At 32.8% G+C, this 24425-nt stretch overlaps 1 protein-coding gene across 1 annotated transcript in view; it reads left to right on the forward strand.

Annotated features, from left to right (window-relative positions):
• Nucleotides 1–24425, forward strand: part of LOC136976075 (calcium-independent protein kinase C-like) — a 102895-nt gene that overhangs the window by 70291 nt on the left and 8179 nt on the right. Inside the window, 7 exon segments of the mRNA XM_067271280.1 lie at nucleotides 2305–2410; nucleotides 2524–2747; nucleotides 2905–3078; nucleotides 3177–3331; nucleotides 3410–3548; nucleotides 14468–14656; nucleotides 14734–14880. Of these exon segments, the coding sequence (XP_067127381.1) occupies nucleotides 2305–2410; nucleotides 2524–2747; nucleotides 2905–3078; nucleotides 3177–3331; nucleotides 3410–3548; nucleotides 14468–14656; nucleotides 14734–14880 (1134 nt within the window).

Consider the following 24425-nt stretch of genomic DNA (forward strand, 5'->3'; position numbering starts at 1 on the left):
GAAAACTGAAACAATCTCTTGTTCGTGCATATAGGACGTCCTAGGAATTTGAAGCTGTTATAAATGACTAAAAACCTCATCTTATATGCAAGTAAATATGGTATCTATCACAGCACAGCATTAGATATGTGTAAATCAATATTCAAGAATATTTAATTGAGAAAAACAGTTTTTTCTATCAATAGATTTAGTTGGTCATGGTTACTAGTTGATTATTGCTATTACAGTTAGATATTTTGTATAAATACTTGATTAATATAATAACCAAATCACAATAATATTGATTGATACAATCAGGAGATTATACAAGAATAATAACTATCTTTTAAGAAAAATGCATCTATTTCTCTCAATTGAATAACAAACTTGAAGAATGAAAGTAATACTTGTCTATTGCTCATATATAATTTTGTAATAGGATGTTTTGATCCTGTATTTAATGATAAATGACTCCTAAAAGTTGTACCAAGACAAATAACATGATCAGGCTTCTTATATACAATGCAGCACAAAACTTTTTAGGAAAGTTTTAACTGAATGACTAAACAAAGCATGTAAATACATTTTAATAAGTTTTACTGTTTGTTGTTAATATATTTCTAAAAAAGCAATAAGTTTAAATAATCTTCTGTAATAATATGCTGGACTAAAGTTTGAAACTATTTCAAAATATTTTTTTAATACAAAACATACATAGTTTTTTGTGCCAACTAATTACACATTTTTCTTGTATGTTTATTTCAAAATGGATACTGGTAAAACAGTAACTAATTAGGAAAAGGGACAAATTAGCATACCATCAGGATAGAAAATAAGAACATAAAATTTCAAAATTATTAAACAGATTCAACACAGTCATTCACAATTACTTAAAAGATTTTGATATATATGTAAGGAAATCATACACAGATGACCATATAAGTTACCTACCAGGTACAAACAGATGATTTTGAGATGTGTAAGAACGAATTATAAGGCAACTGTAGTTTCTACATAACTCAGGAACTACTCTTAGAGTAATAACAGAATCAGATAAATTTTTATTATGTGAAAATGAAAGCAAAGCCACAACTGAAAAAAAAAAAAAAACCACATTTGCTGACAGACTCACTTTTGCAAAGACATTCGGTTCAAACAGTGAATTTTGGGAAAATGCTATGTTTAGTGATTAGAAAAAATTTAGTATTAATGGTTCTGATAGGCTTCACTGTTATTAACATGATGTACAAAAAGATTCATGGCTCCTTTCTTGTTGATTCCAAGGTGGAGGTTTCATTACAACTCTGGATTGCTTTTACAGTACAAGCAAAATAAAGTTTGGCATTTATTTCCCCAAGATCAAACACTGATGACTACAAAACTTTCTTAGAAATTATCTTTTGTCATTAAGAGACATGCTAAATAATGCAAACTTTATATTTGAATAAGATAATGTATCTATCCATAGCGCACACTCAACTATGGAATGGTTAACTGAAATCAATATTAAATATTGAAGTGACCAGCATATTTTTAATTCAGATCTCATCCCAGTAGAGAGTCTGAGGTAATCTTTCATGCATAGTGTATACTGCTGGAAAACAATACAATACCAAGGAACCCAAAACAGAAATGGAGCCCAAAACTGCTTGGCTGCTGTATCTCTCTGGAAAGCTTGTTAGCCTAGCAAATTCTGTCTTTGTGTTTAATACAAGTAATTGAACATAAAGGAAAGCATATCATATGATTATTAAACAACAAAATGTTTTTTATTTTATTTGTAAAGGTACTCTCAAACTTTTGTCCAGGTACTAGAATAGAAGAAAATTTAAACTTATTAATTATATTTAGGTAAATATATTAATAATATAACAGTTTGCATGCTTTGTTTAGTCATTCAGTTATAACTTTTTAGAAACTTAGAAAATTATAGGTGGTCTTAAATTTTTGTCTTGTACTGTATATAAAGCCTGAATTTCATATAAGTAATAAAAAGTTACAATATGTTTAACTTTTTTATTTTTCTCTGTCTATATATTTTTATATACTTATCCTATAAATAGAGATCTGAGGTTTCTTGAGGATGAAACTAAAAGTATTTAGTTTCCTCCTCCTTTCTACAAAATGAAATAACTGAAAAATTTGTATTTTATCTATCAATTTTGAATAGATAAAGAATAAATTTTTATTCTGTATTTGTTATATTAAATATTATTTTAATTTATTGATAAATTTTTTAATGTTAAAGATAATTTTTCTTAGAAATAAATATTTTAATTTTGAAAATTAATCACATGGTACATAATACTTATATCTAATGTACAGGAATGTCCTTTACAGACATCAATCAGTGAATCTCCCAACAAACTTTCTCAAGTAACAGAAAGATCACGTACTTCTCCTCTTCCTTCTACTACAGATCCGCAGCAAGGTTTGGAGAATTATAATCACAAAAATTTATAACCATTAAGCACACACATGAAAGAAAAATTCACAATCAATTATAAAAAAAGTTTTTAATGAATTATTGAATGTATTTAACAGATCTTACTTCTCCACATTTGGAAACTGGAACAGATAAATCTAATCAAATGGCATTAAGAATACCAGGTATAACTTTATCTTCTGATCAAAATCGGGACAAGAGTCACACTACAATAGGTGTTCATATGGATGATGACCATTATAATTATGAAAGTAGACCTAACAGACTTGGTTTGGAGGATTTCACGTTCATAAAAGTGCTTGGAAAAGGAAGTTTTGGAAAGGTATTAAATTATGAATTTGATTTAAATAGTTAATTGCTTATTTAATTTATACATTAATACAAAATAATGCTTTTATATATGAATTATATATATGTTAATGGCTATTTAAAGCAGATGTGTTTAAAAATCATTTCTTATAATAAAATGAATGTTATAGGTAATGCTTGCAGAGAAGAAAGGCACTGAAGATGTTTATGCTGTAAAAGTTTTAAAGAAGGATGTAATTCTTCAAGATGATGATGTTGATTGTACAATGACGGAGAAACGTATATTAACCCTTTCAGCTAAACATCCTTTCTTGACTGCCATCCATTGTTGTTTTCAAACTGAGGTATTATGCATTTTGAAATTTATATCATTTTGGTAGAATTTTTAAGTACATTCTTACAGTTACAGTAAATATTTTTAAGTATTATGTGTCATTCCTAGGATCGATTATTTTTTGTTATGGAATATGTTAATGGAGGAGATCTCATGTTTCAAATTCAAAAGGCTCGTAAATTTGATGAACCAAGAGCACGTTTCTATGCAGCAGAAGTCACGTTAGCATTGATGTTTCTACATCGAAATGGTGTAATATATAGGTACTTTCTTTTATTCAATACTAATATTATTATATCCTCTCTTTATTACATGTGTTAAGTTATGTATTTTATTTTCAGAGATCTGAAGTTAGATAATATATTATTGGATAGTGAAGGCCATTGTAAGATTGCTGATTTTGGAATGTGTAAAGAAAATATTATTAATGGTGCAACAACAACAACATTTTGTGGTACTCCAGACTATATAGCCCCTGAGGTATAAAAATTGTCAAAATAATTGATTTATATTTCTTATAAGTTTTAATTATAGAAATTATAGATACTATGAGATCAAAATGTAAGATTATAAGTGATTATACTGTTTAGTTTGAAATATTTTGATATAATTGCAATTTTAAATTGCTTTGCATTGTTTTATTTCTATATCTGTGTATTATATTATACATACCCAAATATATAATATATGTACACAATGGTATGATAAACATTTTGGATTGAAAAGTAATATGTAAGAAAAAAGTTTAAAAACACTGTTTGGAGAACTATTTAGTTATTAAATGCAGTTAATTAAACAAATAAATCAAAAATTTTTAAACTGCTTTCAGCATTATGAAAATATGATTTCCTCCTCAGCTGTAAACTTTATATGCAAATTTTAAATCTTTTCACACTATCCTACAACACAAAATGTTTCTTCGTGATTTTTGAAAACTTCTGAATTAAAGTTTGATATTACAAGGTTTTTTAACAAAGTTTTGACCACATTAATTTTACCTATAGACAATGCTTTTGAAAGTACTATGTCAGTGTAATCTATCTAACATTATTTACTTTTCTGAAAATTTTCCTGTCTGGTCAATGCGAATTTGTCTTTATTGTAGAAGTTTGAAAAGTTCCTTGTGTTAAAAATCCATTCTGATAGTTTAACTACAATGTAGCTTTGCATGACAGCTTCATATTTTATGTAATTGTGAGATCTGGAATTCCATCAGACTCAAAAGTGTAATAATTTTCCCTATTGTAAACATCCTCGATAGAAAAAATTCCTATCCGAGAAAATGTGTCCCTGGCCGTATAACTGTCAACTATCCATTGTTCTTAAGCTATATACAGATCATCTTGCAACTTAAGTTTATAGTTAACATCTGAATTCGTCATATATTTTTGGTCCCGGGAACACCTATAACCCAAATCGCCATCTACCATCGATCACGTGACCAATTTTTCCAGCCTAAAGCTATAAAAGCCACTTCTTTTCCTCCCTCTGGGTAGTCTCTTATCATCTGCTGGACCAACGCCATCGCAGGTCGTCACTGCTCTGGACCTACAGTTCCAGCATCACCGCACTCAGTCGTGACTTTATAAAAGTGTGCCATTCCCGGATACCGATATACACTTCTTGGATATCTAAGTGCTAACTCAATACAGAACTAATAATGAGGTATAAACTGAACCTGTAAGCTCTCTCTTGAGCCCTACGCAAATTAGGGAAATTAGTCAACTTTTGTAATTGTGTCCTTTGTTTAATTCCAATAAATCTTGTTTTAATGGTTAAATGGTGTCCTCTTTGACTTCAATATCGCTTTTGCCTTATCATCGACCCCATCTCACCTCTCATCCACTCGCCCGACAAGAAGAGTCCCGACGCTTAGGATTGAAATCGTAAACTTAGCCATCTTGACAAGTGAAAGGTCAACGACCTGTTGCTGGAAAGGGAGATACGACTTCCTCCTACCTCCCTCGATCTCACATAATGGTGGCTTCTCATCTGCTCCAACACAAATTTGATTGTTATGTGTCATTTCATAAAGGAGCAGATGAGAAGTCACCATTACATAAAATATGAAGCTGTCATGCAAAGCTACATTGTAGTTAAACTATCAGAATGGATTTTAGGTTTCTAATTATGCAATAATAATTGAGGAACCCAATGGGAACAAACTTTGTAATATCTCAAAGTCATTGCCATTGTTTACACTGTACAATGGATTTTAGAATGTGTTGCAGTTTTGCTATTGCAAGTAAAATGTAATATATTTCTCCCTCATTCTTAGAGAATATTTAATCTGATCTGTGAAAAACACTTTTTAATTGTTAAATTAATTTAGTATTTATAATATATCTTCTCAGATAGGTGTTTAATAATTTTCTGAAACCAGGGATGAAATGTGGATTTGATTAATAATTCTTGGTCTGAATTATCAGCAAAATTAGATTGACTAGTTAATTTGCATAAGGAACATGATGAATGTTTAATGTTGTCTAGAAGGTGGAGAAACATGCCAAACCTAAGTCAACATTTTCAAATCAGATCTGTATTTTTCATAATCTTTGTTTTCCTTTTTATTTTGTTACTTATAGTATTATCTAGCTTCTAGAATAGAGTTCAACAGTTTGAATTGTTAAAATCTGTTAAAAGGCCTAATGGAGGCATTATTTCTTCAAAAAGTTGTTTTAAAATACAGTGGGTGATCAGTTAACGAACAAATTGGATAATGAACATCTCACAGAACAAATACAAGAAGAAACAATGTAAAATAATGAATACCGATTGGTCTTCCCTTGTCTTCGGGCAACAATTCGAGGCTTTTAAGAGTGCAGGAGACGTTGACGTCGACTCAGTATATACTGATCGGATAATATTCCTCTGAACTTTGAAACTCTCCCTTGTAATTTCAGCCTTTTATTTTTCTGACAGAAAGAACTCTTTTATAGTATTTGCAAGACTGTTGGGCAGACACTCATTAAGTTTTGCGTCGGTTTTTATTTTTGAAAGGTGATAGTATAATAGCAAAGGTAAAGAGTGGGCAGAAGATGTTTGATGTTGCTGGGCAGTATGGCTTGAACAGGTCTACAGTAGGCTGCAGTTCAGTCTTATCTAAGGGAAATACTGTATAATCAAGAAGACTCAAGCAGCTAAAGAAATAACAAAAATCACATCTGAGAAATAAAGAACATTGAAGAGCTGATAATGGAACCTGAAACAGACCTAACAACAAAGAATGCCAAGAACTCTTGAATGAAGAACACCAAGAAACTCTGCAAGATATGTTTTTCTCTGAAAAAGAGGATTAATGCTGATATCTGCTATTAAAGATCTTTTGAAATGGGAGATGTCAGAACAACAGTCTTAGAATGGCATCCAAATCAGGTTGAGGTTAATAGGCTTAGGGATCTCTACAATTACAATGCTATTAATTACTTCCGAAAAATCCTGAAGAAGAGAGAAAAGCATTAAACATTAGACAGATTCTTTAACCCCCCTCACAAATGGAAAAAACATGACTAATAAAAATGCAAGACTGTGTATATATGTATTTTTACTATTACATATAAATAAACATAGTAAGAAAGTATATAATTTTTTATTTTGGGGGTCTCCTGAATGTATTATTCAAATTCCCATAAAAATCTATGGTAAATTGATAATCGGTTAATGAGCAATTTGGATAATGAACACAGTCTTGGAACGAATTATGTTTGTTAACTGATTACACCATTGTACTGAGAAATAATTTAGTAATTGCAGAATTAGAGACTGAAACGGATAAGAGACTTATTTTTCACAACTTTTTTAAGAAAAATTCATTCATACAATAACTTTTCTAGAATTATTTTTGATTATGTAACTTGAATGTCTAGAATTCTTCAAATTCTGAATCTTTCTTTCTACAAAAAACAGTATAAAATAGTCTATATCAGAGCTGATTGTTTGACAATTGATGGCAAGATTTTACTTTTGACTTGGAAACTAATGAGCTGTTGCAGATAAATTCTTTTTTAGGAAGAGAGAAAGCTCCAGAAGATTAAATTTGATGAATGATTCACCTAAAAGTGCAGTTGAATTTGATCTTAAAATTCTGTTATGAAAATGTCAAGGAACTACTCTGACCTCTAACCTTATGGATTTTTTCATTAACTTTTATATTGTTACTCTTTTGGAAATTTGGATAATGTATTCAATGAAACTTTCTTTTCCTTGTTAAGTTCATTGATAACCATTGTAGAAAGTTTGCCAGTTGGCCAAAAAAAAGACTCATTGATCATTTTTCAGACATTTGGTAAGATTGAGTTGAGTTACTATATTTGATAATTTTATCATAATTAAAATTATGACAAGAAATTTTTGAAGGATGTCATAGTTTAACATTAATTCTTACTTATTCTAATTTTGATAGTGGATGTCAAAAAGACATATTTGCCGATTATGTCAATGAAGATGATATTCTAACATTCGAAGATTCTAATGCTAGAATTGCTAGTGAATGTGATTTGTTATATACACGTTCTAACATAAAATCTTTTAATTTTCAATCTTTTAATGATTTAATTTTCATGTATTTTTTCCCCTCTAAAATTAAGTTTAATGAAATTTTATAGTTTGTTTATTCTCAATGACCACCACTTTATAGAAGATTTTCCCATCAACTTTGCATTTATGTCTATTGCAGGTACTTCAGTTATTGATTTAATTGTATCAAACTTTTAAATTATATAAATTTTCCATTAAAATAAAGTGTTGTTTAAGTTCAGTTCTGATCCCATTTCTGTCAAAAAAAATTGTTTACTAATGTTCTAAATGATTCCTTGAATAGAATCATTTAGAATCTTTTTAGATTCTTTATCTGATTACTTGGTTTTGATATTTTTGTTGTTAGAATCAGTGTTTCAAAATGACAGGTAAATGACAGGCAAATGGTTTGACTACAGTTGCTTGAGATTAAAAAAGCTTACTAATTGAGCCTTGCAATTCTTTAAGAAAAATAGGACTACATAGTCATTTACAAATTATTCTAAATTAAAGAAAAGCTTAAGTCTCTTTAGCCAAAAAAATTTTTTTTTTTTTTTTTTGTTTTATAAAGGTCAATACACAATTACCAAATTCTAGAAATTCTAGTGACTTTTGGAAATTAGTCAGTAAATTTAAGATACAAAAATTATTTTGCAATGTCATTTCTATTAAGGAATGGAATATGTTTTTGAAGGAACCTTTTATTGGCTCTCTCTAAGTAATTAATTTATATGCATGTATTGACAATTACAGTCAGTTGCCAATTTCCCTCAAGGTTCTAGAATTTGTTTTGGGTCACTTGCAAAATAAAAGGTTTCTGGACTAGATAAAATTAAAGATAAAGTGGTAAAATCTCTAGAAGGAACTATTCTTAGTAACTTAGTAACAATGTTCAATGAGTTTGTGATGAAACTGTACAATACTTTCTTTCTTCTTTTTAGAAGAAAGTATTTTTTAAAATGTTAATTAAAAATATTTTATATCTATGCCAACAAATTATAGCTAATATCCTTAATTAATGTGTTTAGAAAGATTTTTCCCCTTGATATTGATGAATTGCTTGAATAGAAGAATTTGTATTATATCCCCTTGTTGGGGAGATTTTTTTGAATAATGAAAAAATAATTTTGAAAAATAGAGATGTTTGTTATTAGGGTTTGGGAAGTCTCAACATTCTCAAAGTCCCGGGACACGAGACAGCCCATGATCAAAATCCTGGGAGGTCCTGGGACTTCGAGACTTCTTAGAATAAAATTAGAATTGCGTTCATTTTTGGTGAGATGTATCAATAAGAAAGCAATTTTAGTAAAAAATCAATATTTGTTGAACATAAAATCAAATCCTAACATCTATAAGGTTAATTAAAGTCTAAACAATTTGTATGTTTAATTCTTATAATCATAGATTCATTTTTTGGCAGTAAAATCTTATAATTATAAAACCAACATGGTAATCATACTAATCATTAATTATCATCACCTATTCTCTATTCATTAGTCATATAAATAATATAATGAACTAGCAATTAGACTTATTTTCTGATTTAATAAAATAGGCATTTAAAAAAATTAGAGCATTTACAGCTTTGTCCGATAATCTGTTTCTGATTTTTGTAATAATGCCTCCGGACGAGAACACTCGCTCGTTTTCAACAGATGTCGGTTTTATTGTGTTTAAAGCTTTATAAAGTAGTTCCAAACTTCAGTACGTTTCCGGTTGCTTCAAATAATTGGAACTCTTTTTTTAATGTTGCTCTTGATTTTTTTGCAAGAATTTTGGGTACATTTTCTTCGATTTTTTTGATTGCCTGTTCCATTTGACTTTGAAACAACTCATCGGGTTCGTTGTGTACTGTAGAGCTACTGGTACTGGGTTCGGCGTCCATTATTTCCAAATCTGGCATTTGGATACGAGGGATATTTTCAAAAGAATAATAAGTAATATAGATCTTCAGCAAAAGCAATAAGTGCAGTTTTATTCAAATTCGAAGTAAAAAAAAATCCGTGTTTTGCGACTGTGAGCTGTTGTGGCCAGTGTGCAAATATTTTAACAAACATATATCTTTCTTCTAGACAGGCTTTCAGTGTTTCAAAGAACCATACCGCAGATTATTATTTGTTGTTGTCAATTGAATTTTTTTCAGTAAAACGTCAATTATTGCTTCGGCTGTGAGTAACGAAGAGTTTTGTCTGCTTAAGGCTTCTACAGCTATCTTGACTGGCTGCAATAAAGTAACGATTGACTGCAAAAGAAGAAGATTGTCTTCATTCCATTTGTCTAACATGTTTAAATCAATCAACGCTTTCTTTACACAATTTTTGAGCTTCAAAAACCTTTCTGCCATTACAATTATAGAATTCCACCTCATTTTGACATCCAGTAGTAAACTGAGTTCTTTTCCAAATTCTGATTTAACATATTTCTGTGTTTTTTAGTGGACTCTTTCTAAACAATTTCACTAGGAATCGAGTTTCATCAAGCACACTTTTAATTTCATCAATTGGTTGTAATGGGCAGTTTGTTTCATAGCTGGCATTGCAGTTCTCTTCTTCATCAGAAGAGTTTTTGTTCTCCATGATTTCATCATCATTATCATCAGTATCTTTGGAGGTAGAAGCTGCAGATATGGCAGTAGCTTAATTTTTTTTATAAAATGTGTCTACAACTCCTAGATGTATTGCGTGGTTCAAGCATAGGATCATCTCGCTGGGGCTATCTCTTCCAAACTTCTTCATTACGTTTGGACCATCGCTGGTGGTGGCCACAATATGTTTTTCAAAATCCAATTGAAATCTTTTCAATGTATCTTCGACTATTTTTCTGGTCTCTTTGGCACCGCACTTTCCAGGTATATACACTAATCCCAAATTGAAAACTTCTCCGTTCACACCATGCAGACACAAATTAAAGTACTTCTGGTTTCGGATGCTGGTCCATTCGTCAACTGAAAGACTGAAACGTGTACCAGAAGCGACAAAATCTTTTAAAGTCTGAATCATTTCTTCTTTTCTCTTTTCATAATAACTCAATATGATATTCATGACATCAGTTTCATTCTCAGGCATTTTATAACCTCTCTGGATAATACTCCCACGAATGAATTTACTCTTTGTGATTGCCCTTATTGTAAGTTTAATAATTTCCCTTATTGTAAGTGTAATAATTTCCCGCTTGGCGGCAGAGCATCCTCTGCCGCCAAGCGGGAAATTATTTCAGGCAAAGACTTTTTTGCAGCGTATCCTATTATTGTAGACTGTTTTTCAGTTTTAATTTTTTTAGATTCCAGTTTGCAAGATGTCTCAGGCTGTGTAACTGATTTTGATTTTTCCAGCTGATTTACAAAAATATTGTGAACTCTTTGCTGGTGCCTGTCAAGGCCTGTAGTATTCGATCCTTTACATGAAATTTGTTTTGGACATAATGAGCACTGTGCGGTTGATTCGTTTATTTTTTTTATAATGTTTCCACACTTTTGCTTTACGTTCCATATTAAATGAATAGGTTGGTATCTATTTAAATTTGTTGACGATCTATAACAATAATAATAATAATCCAAAATTAATGTTATATCTTTGTTTACTGAGTATCACTATCATATCAATTATTATTTATTTATTTTTTTAATAAAATAACAAATCTCATCCAAGGTAAACGTCTAACTGAAGTAAACAAAATGTAGTGTTTGTTTAAACTTACATAAGATGGGCGTCGTTTCCACAAGAGCGTTGCAACACAACCGCGCACAGCACTTCACCTCATAAAGTGAAATTGACGACTGACTGACTGAGCTGACAGTGCTGACAAAGACAGCCACAAATATCACAATCTCATAAACAAACATCACAAAATAACAATATGGCGGCGAACGTATTTGTAAAGATTGTCTCTTAACAGAGTAAGGTTAAAAAATGCCATAAGTTATATGTAGGTCCTATTGATATGAGGAAAGCCTTTAGCTCCATAGGTCATGACAACTTATTGTGGTAACTCAACAAGTTAGGTATATCCAATTTGTTTATTAATTATCTTAAGCTGTTATTTTCTGATACTAAATACATTATGAAAGATAGTTTTATTTTAGAATAGATTTGTGAGCATTAAACAAAGGATTACCTTGGGACAAGCCTGAGTCTTGTTCTTTTCAATCTGTTTGTAAGTGGTCACAACTTTTATACAAAATAAAGGAAAATAATGCTATGCCACATTATTATCTCCACAAATTCAACTGAATTGCCTTTTCTTTGCAGATAATAATATTTTTCTGTCAAATTTCATTGTTACCTTCAGTCAAAGCTCAATAGTTTAGTTGAATATTATAAAAATAACAGTCTGACAATTAATAAAACTAAATGAAAAAATAATGATTTTTTTTGTTGAAGAGGAAACCTTGGGGAAGCCGAGGTTTCCTCTTCAACAAAATCTCTCTTGGGATAATCTCTCTACATATCAAATAAAAACTTTGAAATAATGTCAAACTAACTATTTGGGATGTATTTTCTTCTCAAGGATCATTTTCCTTTCAAGTTCAGTTCAAGGATCATTTTCCTTTCAAGTCGCTTTCACGAAAATGCACAAGCCTACGCCTGCGCTCAGACCTATTTTGGATAAGGCTAGAGCCCCTACGAAGATGCTAGAAACCGAGTTGCACCACATATTAGCCAGACATCTCCAAGATTATCTCTTAACAGTGAAGAACTCCAGAGAGTTGGTCAACGCATTGAAGCGTACACAGGTTACAGAGAGCACTCACATCACGGTATTGGATTTTCAGGCTCTATATCCATCCATCAAACTCCAACCTTGCTTTTGCGCCCTTAGGGACGTCCTACTAACCAAGTATAGCCTACCAGCACACCGCAAACACGTACTGGAGCTCGCACACCTAGTGTGCTACAATTCGCTGTTTAGGTTCGACAACGCCACATATTTACAGAAAAGGGGGGTCCCCATGGGGAGCCCAATTTCGGGCGACCTGTGTGAGTTGATTTTACGGCAGTTAGAGAGGGATGTCATTCCCAAGTTTACACACGATATTATTTTATATCGTAGGTATGTGGATGACGTGATGGTCATATGGAAGAACAAGCCGAACGTCCATGATTTTCTGTGCATTGTTAATGACAACCCGTATGGGCTAACGCTTAAACTAGATCAACTATCGGGCACCGATGTGCACTTTTTAGATGTCGCCATTCAACTCAGGGTAAACAGTATTAAACGCGGGTGTATTACAAGCCCGACTACCTACCTATGTACATACCTGCTGGGTCTGAAGACCCGTATCCATATAAGATTGCGGCGTTCAGGGTGTTAGTTAGGAGGGCGTACACTCATAATTCTAAATGGGAGGACACGCTCACAGAGCTGGGACACATAGAAGACATAGCCAATAGCCATGGATACAGACGTGGCCTCGTCCGTAGATTAGCGCGTAACTTCCGTAATACAAACACGGCACATCACGCCTCAGGGGCACTGGATAGGTCCAATTCGGGACCGAACCAGCGCAAGGCGGTCCAGTACAACAGAGGTATGCATGACCTATACAAGGAAATAGCGCGAAAGAAGGGCACCAATTTGGCATACTCAAGAACCCAATCGATCTATTCGCTACTCAGGAACGCCAAAGACAAGCCGGATTTTCTAAGAGCACTAGGGATATATAGTATCCCGTTAAGAGATCACAGGTCCCAAAGGGACCTAATATACATCGGATCTACCAAGAGGTCCATTCAAAGAAGAATCTCCGAACACAAGTATGACGTTGCCAAAAAAAGACACACCACCGCCCTGTCGACGTACGCCACCGACCCCGATATAAAGGCAGATTTTGATAAAACCAGCCTCATTAAAACATCATTTGACACGGACCGCATCAGGCCTTGGAGACCCTTGAGATTTACAAGGCGTAAAAATCGGGGAAATGTATTAATTTCAAGGATGGCAACGTTTTATCATATGCATGGCGATATGTCTCCGAAATGCACCCGCAATGGTAGCATCTCAGAGTAGTGTAGTATTCCTGTACGGATGGACAGAGTCATTTTTATGATGGTATCATGGAGATTAAATGCATGTTGGATCGGTCACAAATATTGCACGCGAGAGAGGTTCGATAGTTTGAATTTTGAAAGAATTATATTTGCATTCTATTTTAAAACCGTCGGAGAAAACCTGACGAAGATCGCGGAGACAATCGAAAACGTTAGTTAATTGGTGGTTAATGTTCGTATTGAGTACCGGAAATTTAAAAGGCTTAAGAAGTTATATTGGATATTAGATGTACCGGTATGAAGATTGTTTTCTATTTTCCTTTCATTTGGAGAAAGTATTGCTAGATACTAAATTAAAATTGTCAAATATAATAAAACTATTAATGAATATGAAAATATCTTTTATTAACTATTAAGTCAAAAAGTCAAGATTTGATAACTTTGTTTAATTAATATTATATGACACAAGAATACAAATCTAGACTATCCAAACTGCATCTTCACTTGTCTTTTGTGCCAGGACAATGAGAACACCATCTGGATAGTCTACATTCATCTTCTGAAAGAACTTTGCTATCATGGCTTTTTAAATGTAATATTTTCTATAGCTGTGTGTTGTTTTATGTTTTCATTCATTATGTTCATGTATACTTATGGAATTTTTTGTTTGCTTCTTTCCCCTTGTAAAGGTAAAAGCAAAATTAATAAAATTATTATTAATTTTATATATATATATTAAAAAAAAAGTTATGGAAAATTATTATTATAAAATTATCTTTGAATATATGACAGTTTATATGATAGTTATGTTGTCAATGTTAGAAAATTATTGTCTTAACATGATTTATTTAAAGATGTTTTCATTAATATTTTATACATTCTTATTGATAGATCTTACAAGAATTGGAATATGGTCCTTCTGTTGATTGGTGGGCTTTAGGAGTATTAATGTATGAAATGATGGCTGGCCAACCTCCATTTGAGGCTGATAACGAAGATGATTTGTTTGAATCTATTTTACATGATGAAGTTCTTTATCCTGTTTGGTTGAGTAAAGAAGCTGTTTCTATTTTGAAGGGAGTAAGTATATGAACCAAATAAATTAAAAAGTTTTTCATAACCAGTTTTAAATATTTATTTATTTTAATTTTTAACAGTTCATGACAAAAAATCCAGCAAAAAGGTTAGGCTGTATTGCATCTCAGGACGGAGAACAAACTATTTTAAATCATTCATTTTTCAAAGATATGGATTGGGATGCATTAGAAGCACGCAAAGTAAAACCACCTTTTAAACCGAAAATTGTAAGTGTTTTTGTTTTTAAGTAAGAATAAAATAGCTTTAAATATAAATTACATAATATACACACAGCTACTCTATCATGAAATCTCTAGTACTCTTTTGGATTTATAGGTGATATGACTAAGTGAATAAATATTATACTTAAGAGCTGCGCTTTGGAGTAACAAATCAAAAATGGAGGCTTTTTTGCATTACTCAATAGAACATTTATTCCTAAATAAGATTCAGTAATAAACATGTTGATTTTCTATAAGAATTGTAACATAGTAACAAACAAAAATTTTACATTTGAAAACTAAAAACTTGTAATTGTGCAAATCAGACCAACTTTTACAGAAAAATCAACAAGTTTTTTTGTATATAAGCTCTATTAGCTGGAGAAACGATGACTTGCTTAAAATACCCAAATTCCAGCAGTAACATGTGATATTAGCATCAAAACTAATGTTCTCTGAGTTCTTATGCCTTCCTCTTCCATGCTCTGCAGTCATTCATACATATAATAAATTTTTTTGTCAGACATATGATGATGACATGCTTGTATCAAACATTTTTTAAAAAGACACACTTTACATGCTGTTTAAAAATTTAGCACTTATATGTTACTACTGCTCAGTTAGTGCTAATGATGTGTTTGCGATGTGATATTTTTTATATCTTGTATAAGGCTTTCTGTGCCTGGCCAACAAGTTGCTGTCTTTATAGTTGATGGCCATTTCTTTCCTTGCCACCTTGTAAATTTTGATTTTTTTCAAGATGCCATATTTGCATTTTTTTTACCTGTGCAGTGTAACAGTTTGGTTTGATCTACATGTGTATGCACAGTGGTGATATTCGAAATATTTAACAAGGGGTTCGCTAGCAGAAAATTTTTCCCTGACAATCACCGACAAACGAAATGGAAGTTTTGGCTAGAAATAAATACAATACCTTTTCTTGCAACCGTATATCTAACAATCAGTGGCGTATTTCGAACGTAACGAGCCATGGGAGAAGGCCAGGTAACAATAGTATTTTAGGGCTGTCGACCTTTTGTTTTTTGTTTTTTTTTTTTTTTTTTTTTTTTTTAAGGCAGAGAAATTCTTTACCGCAATATGGCGCTTCTAGAGATAGGCACACGTCATCATCTCTCGAGATACATTATACTTTTTCTTTCGCTGTCCATAGCCCGACACGTGTATCTTATCTAGGCATCTTATGACCAGTTTGCATAATGAGCCTGAGAGAGGGCTGCTCATGGATACTCCTCTATGTTGTAAGCACGATGTTTCTTCTAACTGGAAGAACAAGGAATAACAAGCTAGATTTGCTAGCTCTAAGATGTTTTTATTGTGTTTATAAGAATCATATATGCTTTGTAAAAGGAAGTCCTGGAGCACACAGAAACATGGTTCAATCTTTATGGATTGACAAAATGATTAAAAGTCACATATCATAAAATATGAGTTCTCTCCCAATTTTTGTTATGCAAAAGTTCCCCAAGGTGTGTAGAATTTTTTACTGTTCTGTGGTATGCATTTAGGTTATTTGAAATAAAGTGTTAAGGAGCTTTTCTATTTTTGTAGTAGGTGAAGAAGACTTATCAACCACAGGATGGAGTTGTTTTCCTCTCTTATGCATCTTGGCAAAGACGAATAACCTAGGGATGTACGGTGCTGGAGTAAAATTAATTTTACCTCAGTAAATTAGGGTCATACCAGAAACTTTTTCATTCTAACTGAGCCATATCCATAACTTTCTTATTTTCTCAAAGCTCTTAATTTTTGTATCTTTGTAAGTTTGGATATACAGATAACTAACAACCAAGACAAGGGTGAGGCAATTGAGGCACTTGCTTCAACTAAGCAACTAGGAAGGGCACAAAAACTATCTATGAAAAATAAGAAATTAATTACAATCTTTATGGAAACAAAATAAAAATTGGTAGTTATTTAGACAATAAAATTATTTAGTAATTAGAAAAAGATGGCCTTAACATTGAACATGTTTAGGTCAAGGATATGATATTGGGACAAATATTGCAAGACTGTATGATGGTATGCAAGCTATTATTTCTCAAAGAAATGATCAAGCCAAATACATTTCTTGTTCACCTTATAGTTTGTTGTGTAAAAATGTTGCTTCTGCAAATTCAAGCATGATAACTTTTTTTTTTTTAATTACATGTAAGATCTATAGATTTTCTGTAAATTCAGCAAGTAGATGGGATGCATATACATCCATTTTAAAAACATTAAAAGGTCTTACAGATACATGATGGGCATCAAATGCAAACACAGTTAAGGAATTCGACAGATACGGCATCAAATGATAATTGGGAGCCCTCCACAGGTCAAATAGATAAAAACCACTGAACACTGGTAGTTGGCCACAGGGGTTTACACCTAACCAGCAAGCTGGCTATGTGGAGTTTTCTGGGTTTTTCAAATAGGGGCCATTTTCCCATAGAGGTTCCTTGAAGAAGGCACTCCCCATTGCCTTATTCCTTTAATCCTATAATCAATAAATCATTGCAACATGCTAAAATTAATATTATCTTTAAGTAAATCAATTTAAAATTTTTGTATACATTATCAATATGGAATTTTATGCTGCATATAATAGAAAAAGTAAGTAAAGCCTTGCAATAAAAAAACTATAACTATACATAAAGTTTCACATTTAATGGTGGGATTAGCTCTTTGTTTACAGCAAATGAGAGCAAATACTTTTGATAAATATGAAAATTTAGCAATAAAGATGAATGTATCAACATAATTTAAAGAGAAATGAAATAAGCAAAAGTCAGTTGATGAAGAAACTTGTTTTTTTAGAAAGATATTTTTTTACAATAGAAATAGAGATATGAAAGAGATAATAGATGACTGAATTAAGGCATAAGCCTGTTCCTTTAGAGACCCAGGGTCAAAAATCCCCAAGAATTTTTTGAGAATAGTCTGTCCAAGATATGTTGCAGCTCATCCCTTACCACCTGGCCTCCCCCATTGTGAGCATAGCCAAACCCATATGCAGGCCTCAAAGAAAGATCTCTTAGTGTCTGCAGGGTAGAGAGACAAAGATAATAAAATGGAGATATGAAAAATTAAACATTTCTTCATTTTAGTGTCACAGATATTTTCAATTTATAATTGGTAAAAAATTAATATCATTGAATTTAGATTTAACAAAAGTGGCTTTCACAAATTAGTGAAAATTATCACTTTTGTAACATTTCTGATCTAGTCCGAAAGTCTTCATCAGGAAATACAATAATAGAATGCTCATTCAAAACAAATGTATTTTTTAAAATTCTGCTGTCGTGTGCACATTACGTAACTCATGGATATGAAGTTCATAAGGTGCTATCTTAGCATGCCTCCCATGCTTTGAAGATCACTCTTCCTTCCTTGTTGTTAATGCAGTTTTCTGCCCTGTTTGCTTTGAAAATTTCAAGAGCCTCCATCTCCCTAATGTTTCCCACGTATGGATGTTTTTAACATGGAAGCTTGTTGAAATAATGGGATGATTTCTTCTTCTAATGCATAAATTGAGAGGGTGGTGGTGATTTTTCTGTGCTGAATGTTGTATTTGTACTCCTTCAGATGTTTGAATAGCAATTGTTTAGTGGAGCTGATGTAGATTAGAACTCTTCCAGACCTGTCATCCCTAAGGGGAATGGCATATACATATACTTATTCAATGAATTCTTTGCATTGGTAAGTAAATTGACAATGATCGAATTTCGCTTCTATGCAATACTGTATTCCTTGATACAGTCTATCTGGTTATACACTGAAGAGCAATTGAATTAGGGATAGCTGACACGTTATGAAAATTTTGAGTTGTGCATAAGCGTGAAAGTGAGTTGCAGATGAAGTTCATAAGGTGCTATCTTAGCATGCCTCCCATGCTTTGAAGATCACTCTTCCTTCCTTGTTGTTAATGCTTTTCACACACCACTATGTTGAGGGTGTACCGTGAGTATGTTGATTCCAGTAAAATCATTGCTGCCAGGGTCAACTGCTGCAGACAACAGCGTGTGGATGAGTGAGGTTGTCGGCGGCTAGCCCGCATTGTAACAGCGGATAGGCGGGCCACAGTGCAACAGATCACCATTGATTTAACGCTGGTGCACAACAAGGTGTAAGCTGCCATGCCATACAAAACCATCTCCTCTCAATGGGGTACAGGAGTCATCGTCCTACAAGAGTCCTCCTGCTGACTGCACAAAACAGGGCACAACGATTAGCATGGGCACGGGAACATCGCCAATGGACCACCAAGATGTGGAAAAATGTTGCCTGGAGTGATGAGTCGAGATTCACTTTGGTACATGCTGATGGCAGAATGCATGTACGCTATAAACCACATGAAGCAATGGATCCTTCCTGCCAGCAGGGAACTCTTTAAGCTGGCAGAGTGGCATTCTTGTGTGGAGACTGTTGACATGGACTGAAATGGGACCCCTGGAACATGTTACAATGTCACTGACAGGTGAATGTTACTGGGATATCCTTGACAACCATCTGCTCCCATTTGTTTGTTCTCAACAGCCCACTACAGAGATTGTCTTTCAACAAGACAATGCACCATGCCATCACTCCCAAATTGTATTGGAATGGTTCGATGCACATTCCACAGACCGGCACATGCTTTCCTGGCCATCACGGTCACCTGACCTCAATCCAATCGAGCACATCTGGTAAGTAATTGAGAGAGATGTTCGAGGCTCCAACCACCTTCCATCTAATCTTTGTGATTTGTTGGAGATTATTCAGGACTAGTGGATACGTATGGCTTCCCATTGCTTCCAGTGTCTTGTGGAGTCCATGCCAAGACAAATCGCAGTCATCATCGAGGAGAAAGGTGGTGCTACACACTACTAGACAGGTATACCTAATTCAATTGCTCTTCAGTGTATATAGGAGTTTAAATGTTATTATACTGTACTATAAATGATTTTTTTTTCTTTTTCTCTTTGGGTTGTGTTATATTACATTCCTGACCCATAGCCATAAGCTTACTGTTAATATTCTCAATGAGTTGACTAAGAAATCTGTGCTTGGCTGATATGTTTAGAGTTCCTACGCACCTGGAAAGTCATGGAAAATCAGGGATTTTCATTAGTGTTTAGAAAAAGTTATGGAATGTCAGGGAATTTCTTAAAAGTTTTCAAAAAGCAGAGAATTTGCTTCTTTGGCTGCCTTGTTGATTTTTTGCTGACAATATGCTTGACTAAGTGTATTGTTGTCTGCAGGCAGCAAGAAGTAATATGGTGCAATACAACTTATGAAAAAGGATGCAGAATATTTTCAGGACCCAAAATTTCTTTCCCAAGATTACACAAAATTTCCTCAAAAATTTAAAAAGTACACAAAATGATAAATAATTTAAATGGTATTATTTATCATTTTTTATTTTAATAATTTTCATTGCATAACAAAACAGTTTCTGATTTTTTCCAGTTTATTAATATTTGTAAGTATGCTGATTTGAGAGGGAAATTTTACTCCCTTTCATCAGGATGTTCTAAGGCCCTTAGAACATCCTGATGAAAGGGTGGTGGTTTTTGGAGGCAGAAAAAGACAAGTGTTTACAAAAAAGAAATAAATTTAATAAATATATATACTTTTGTACATGGATTATATAGAATTTGTTAATGAATAATAAAAAAATAATTATTTTTTTTTCTTTCTTTTTTTCAAAGCCTTGTGGATTTATGGTCTTGGATTAATAACAGAATTTTAATAATACATTTAACAATAGATAAATAATAGAATTACTAACAGAATTTTACTAAAATATTTTAGTTTTAGTTTTAATATTTTGGCAAGTATAAAAAAATATATAACTGTTGATTAGAAAAACTAACTATCCTATATCTTGGCAGACAAGACGATCCCCAAACTATAAATGGCCTATGAATTTAGTTTAGATCAGCAATCATCATCTGAATAATAATACTGTATAGCGTGTAGAATTAAGTCCTGTTTGTAATTTTTCAAAGAAACAAATTTATTTTCTTGCATCTGGCAGCACTGCCTTGCGATTGTTGCATGCATTCGCACTGATTCAGCATTCGGGTAATGACCTTGACTATTCACAAAAACATCGTATAGGCTATTCTATTTTGTGCACATATCCTACTCTCTACTAGTAAATAATATAATTATGGTTTGTCTGTTTTTCTATAATGGTTTTAATTGTCTGAACGAAGTGACGACTAATACTTGACTTCATGCATTCCTTGTCAACATTATAACTCTAGAATGAATTGTCCGATCTTGATGAAACTTTCTAGGATGACTCATTATCACTGAAGGATGAACTGATTAAAATTTCAACTCTCAAAACTGATCCATTTTTGTAGAACTGGAGATAGGGGTCAGAACAAATATCGCGTTTTTCTTCAGTATGGTTCATTTTTGAGAGTTGAAATTTTAATTACTTCATCTTTGTGTGATGCTGAGTCGTCCTAGAAAATTTCATCAAGATCGGACAACTCATTCTAGAGTTATAATGTTGACAAGGAATGCATGAAGTCAAGTGTTAGTCACTTTCTGCAATCACGTGTAGAAGCGTCATCTAGTGGTCCGAAAATATGACAAGCATTAAAACGGTAATTTTGAAAGGTAAATGTTATCGCTAACTAGATACACAACAACAAATATAAAGAATCTTTATAGAATAATAAGTTTAAAAAAGTTTTCTTTTTAAAACGTGGAGCAGCAGTGATCAATATTGATGGCCTTACGATCCATTCTCTCCTTCATCTTCCTATCGTTAGTACGAAATTTTGATCTCTAAATGGAGAAGCTGCACAGAGATTCCAGATTGAGATGAAGTTGCTCAAATTCATCATCATCAATGAAATGTCAATGATTGGTGCAAGAATGCTTTACATGATCGAGAGAAAATTGAGGGAGATAAACCCCGAGAAAGATGAGCCATTTGGTGGATTCTTTATCTATTTGTTTGGTGATTTTTGTCAGCTTTCTCCAGTTAAAGATACTCCTCTCTACTCGAGTGTTTTTTTACAATGTAATGTCCCAACAAGGTAGGGACTTTGTTGTGACATTACATTACATTTGCATTTGATTCTTTTGAGAAGTTTATTGAACTTAGTAATTCTCATAGACAAAATAGTGCAGATAGTTCCTTCACAGATGTCTTACAACATCTAGCTTCGGGTGATTTCTCTGATACAGATCTGAACATTCTGACAACAAGAAATTGAGCCTATTTATCCAGAGATGAACTTGATCAGTTCCAAACGGCAGTATAGCTATATCCAACAAACAAGCAAGTTAAATAAAGCAATGAAGACTACTTGCAGTCAACTGGATGCCCTTTTGCTTATATAGCATCTGAAAACACTCCAGATATTGCCCTGCATTCGTCCAAAGATGACTCAGCTCTTGGTCTCTCCAAGTATTTGAATCTCTCAGTTAATGCCAGAATCATGCTGTGAGTCAACTTATGGGTGCAAGGAGGTCTCGTCAATGGTTCACTAGGAACTATACACTACATTATATATGCTCCTAATGCTTGCCCTCCAGCTCTTCCTCTGTTTATTTTAGTGAAATTTGATAGCTATCGGGGACCTTTCATCTATGATAATCTGTTTCCAATAATTCCCATAACACGCTTTTCAAACGATGGCAGTATATTGCGATCTCGTAGACAGTTTTCCCTTACCTTAGCATACTCGATGACTATACATAAATCACAGCGATTAACTCTTCCAAAAATCAAAATAGATTTAGGGAAAAAAGAGACAGCTATCGGTCTTACCTATGCTACATTGAGTCAAGTGAAAAAAATAACTGACTCAGTATTTTTAAAGAGTTACAATAAAGATCGCTACGAGTCAATCTGTAAGTCTAAGGACCATACTGATAGACAGAATTTCGTGAGACGTTGGCATAGCAATTAATTAATGGCTTATTCTGACCTTGTATTTGTACCTTTAAATGATCCAATAAAAATCAAATATGTTGTTGAGAATGAATGATAATTTGTTTCTTTTTTCCCTCATAATCTAGAAAATAAAGGTGCGAGCAGCTTCGTTCCAACTACACGCTGATACAGCGTTACTTAACTAGTTTATATAAATTTCAATCTAATTTTTTGTATCTGTCCTATAAGACAACCCCGGATTTTGAGGGCCTTTTTTTATGATTCAACTATCGTCTTATCTGCTGAGATATTACTGTAATTAAAATGTTGGAGAAGCAAAACATATGTGCATAGGAAATCAAATGATGTTTTATTTTGTCAATGTGCTATACTATAAGGCAGTGATTCTCAAAGTAGGGATTGCAAAAAATATTTGAGGGTGCACAGAAAAGTTGATACCAGATCAATTTTTTTTTTCAAATATTTTATAAATTTACTATGGATTCATGTTCAGAAATAGTAGAAATAAAAAATATACAAAATAATTTTTACTTAAATAAATTGCACATATAAATAATAAAAACAATATAAATATTTTAATACGAGCCTAAATATAACATTCAAAAATTTGTGTACTATTGGGGAATCCCTGAGCTTCCATCCCACCTAAACTATGATAGAACAATGTTGCCATTTGGAACAGTGTTCGCTAGCAGTGCTGCATCTGTTGGAAAGTCGAATTATACTACATTTGCACACAATCCATGACTCACTTCAATCTCAATTTACCTACAATCTGGATTGTGAATCTGTCGCCAGTCGAGCGTCGTGCTATTCACACAGGCAGTCCGCTTGAGAAGAACCTAGCTATTACACACAATGATAAAATTGACATAACTACAGTGTAAGTCACAAACACCAACAAACAAAATGGAAGTTTTGGTTAGAAATAATACTTTTTCTTGCCATATATCTAATAATAGACAGATGTGATTGTCTCCAAATATCTTTTTTATTTCTCTGTTGATAGTTCAACACATGTTCCGCAGCTATCTTGTATTTTCTCGCACATGTGGGATTGTGGGATCTCTCTTATAACTGGATCTAGTTTCAAGAACTCTCTTGAGTCGATCACAATTGAACCTTGTTTCAGTTGAGATTGAAACAGTCGAGAGAGGTCACACCATGGCATAGTCGCCGATCTTGGTCACAATCTAGATTGAAATACAGTTGAGTGTTGATTATCAGAATACCAATCAACCGAAAGCATTTCAGTAGGCAAATTTGAATTTCTGCTAATGCTGTGGCACTGCAATATTTGGCTATGTCTTGGGCTACTCCAATATTATTTTTGTTGGTATGCATGTTTTAGCTGGCAGCACTGACACAACCATGAGTGGGTACATATTTAAGGACATGCCAGTAGTGAACAAGGCTTTTTTCCCCATCGTGAGTGGTAAGTTTTGCTTTTTTTTTCTGAGGACTGTGTGTCATGCAGAATCGGGATGTTTTTGAGACTAGATTAACTTCCAAAATATAATTTTTTTTTGTTTTTATATTTTTCAATATATTTATTTTGTTTGTGCAAAATAAAGAAATAATTTTTAACAATACGATAGCCACAATTATTATTTTAAAAAAAAAGTTTGTTAGGCTTAACATTAACAAA

The sequence above is a fragment of the Centruroides vittatus genome, unplaced genomic scaffold, assembly GCF_030686945.1.
Source record: "Centruroides vittatus isolate TY-2023 unplaced genomic scaffold, ASM3068694v2 contig_393, whole genome shotgun sequence".
NCBI classification, from domain to species: domain Eukaryota; kingdom Metazoa; phylum Arthropoda; class Arachnida; order Scorpiones; family Buthidae; genus Centruroides; species Centruroides vittatus.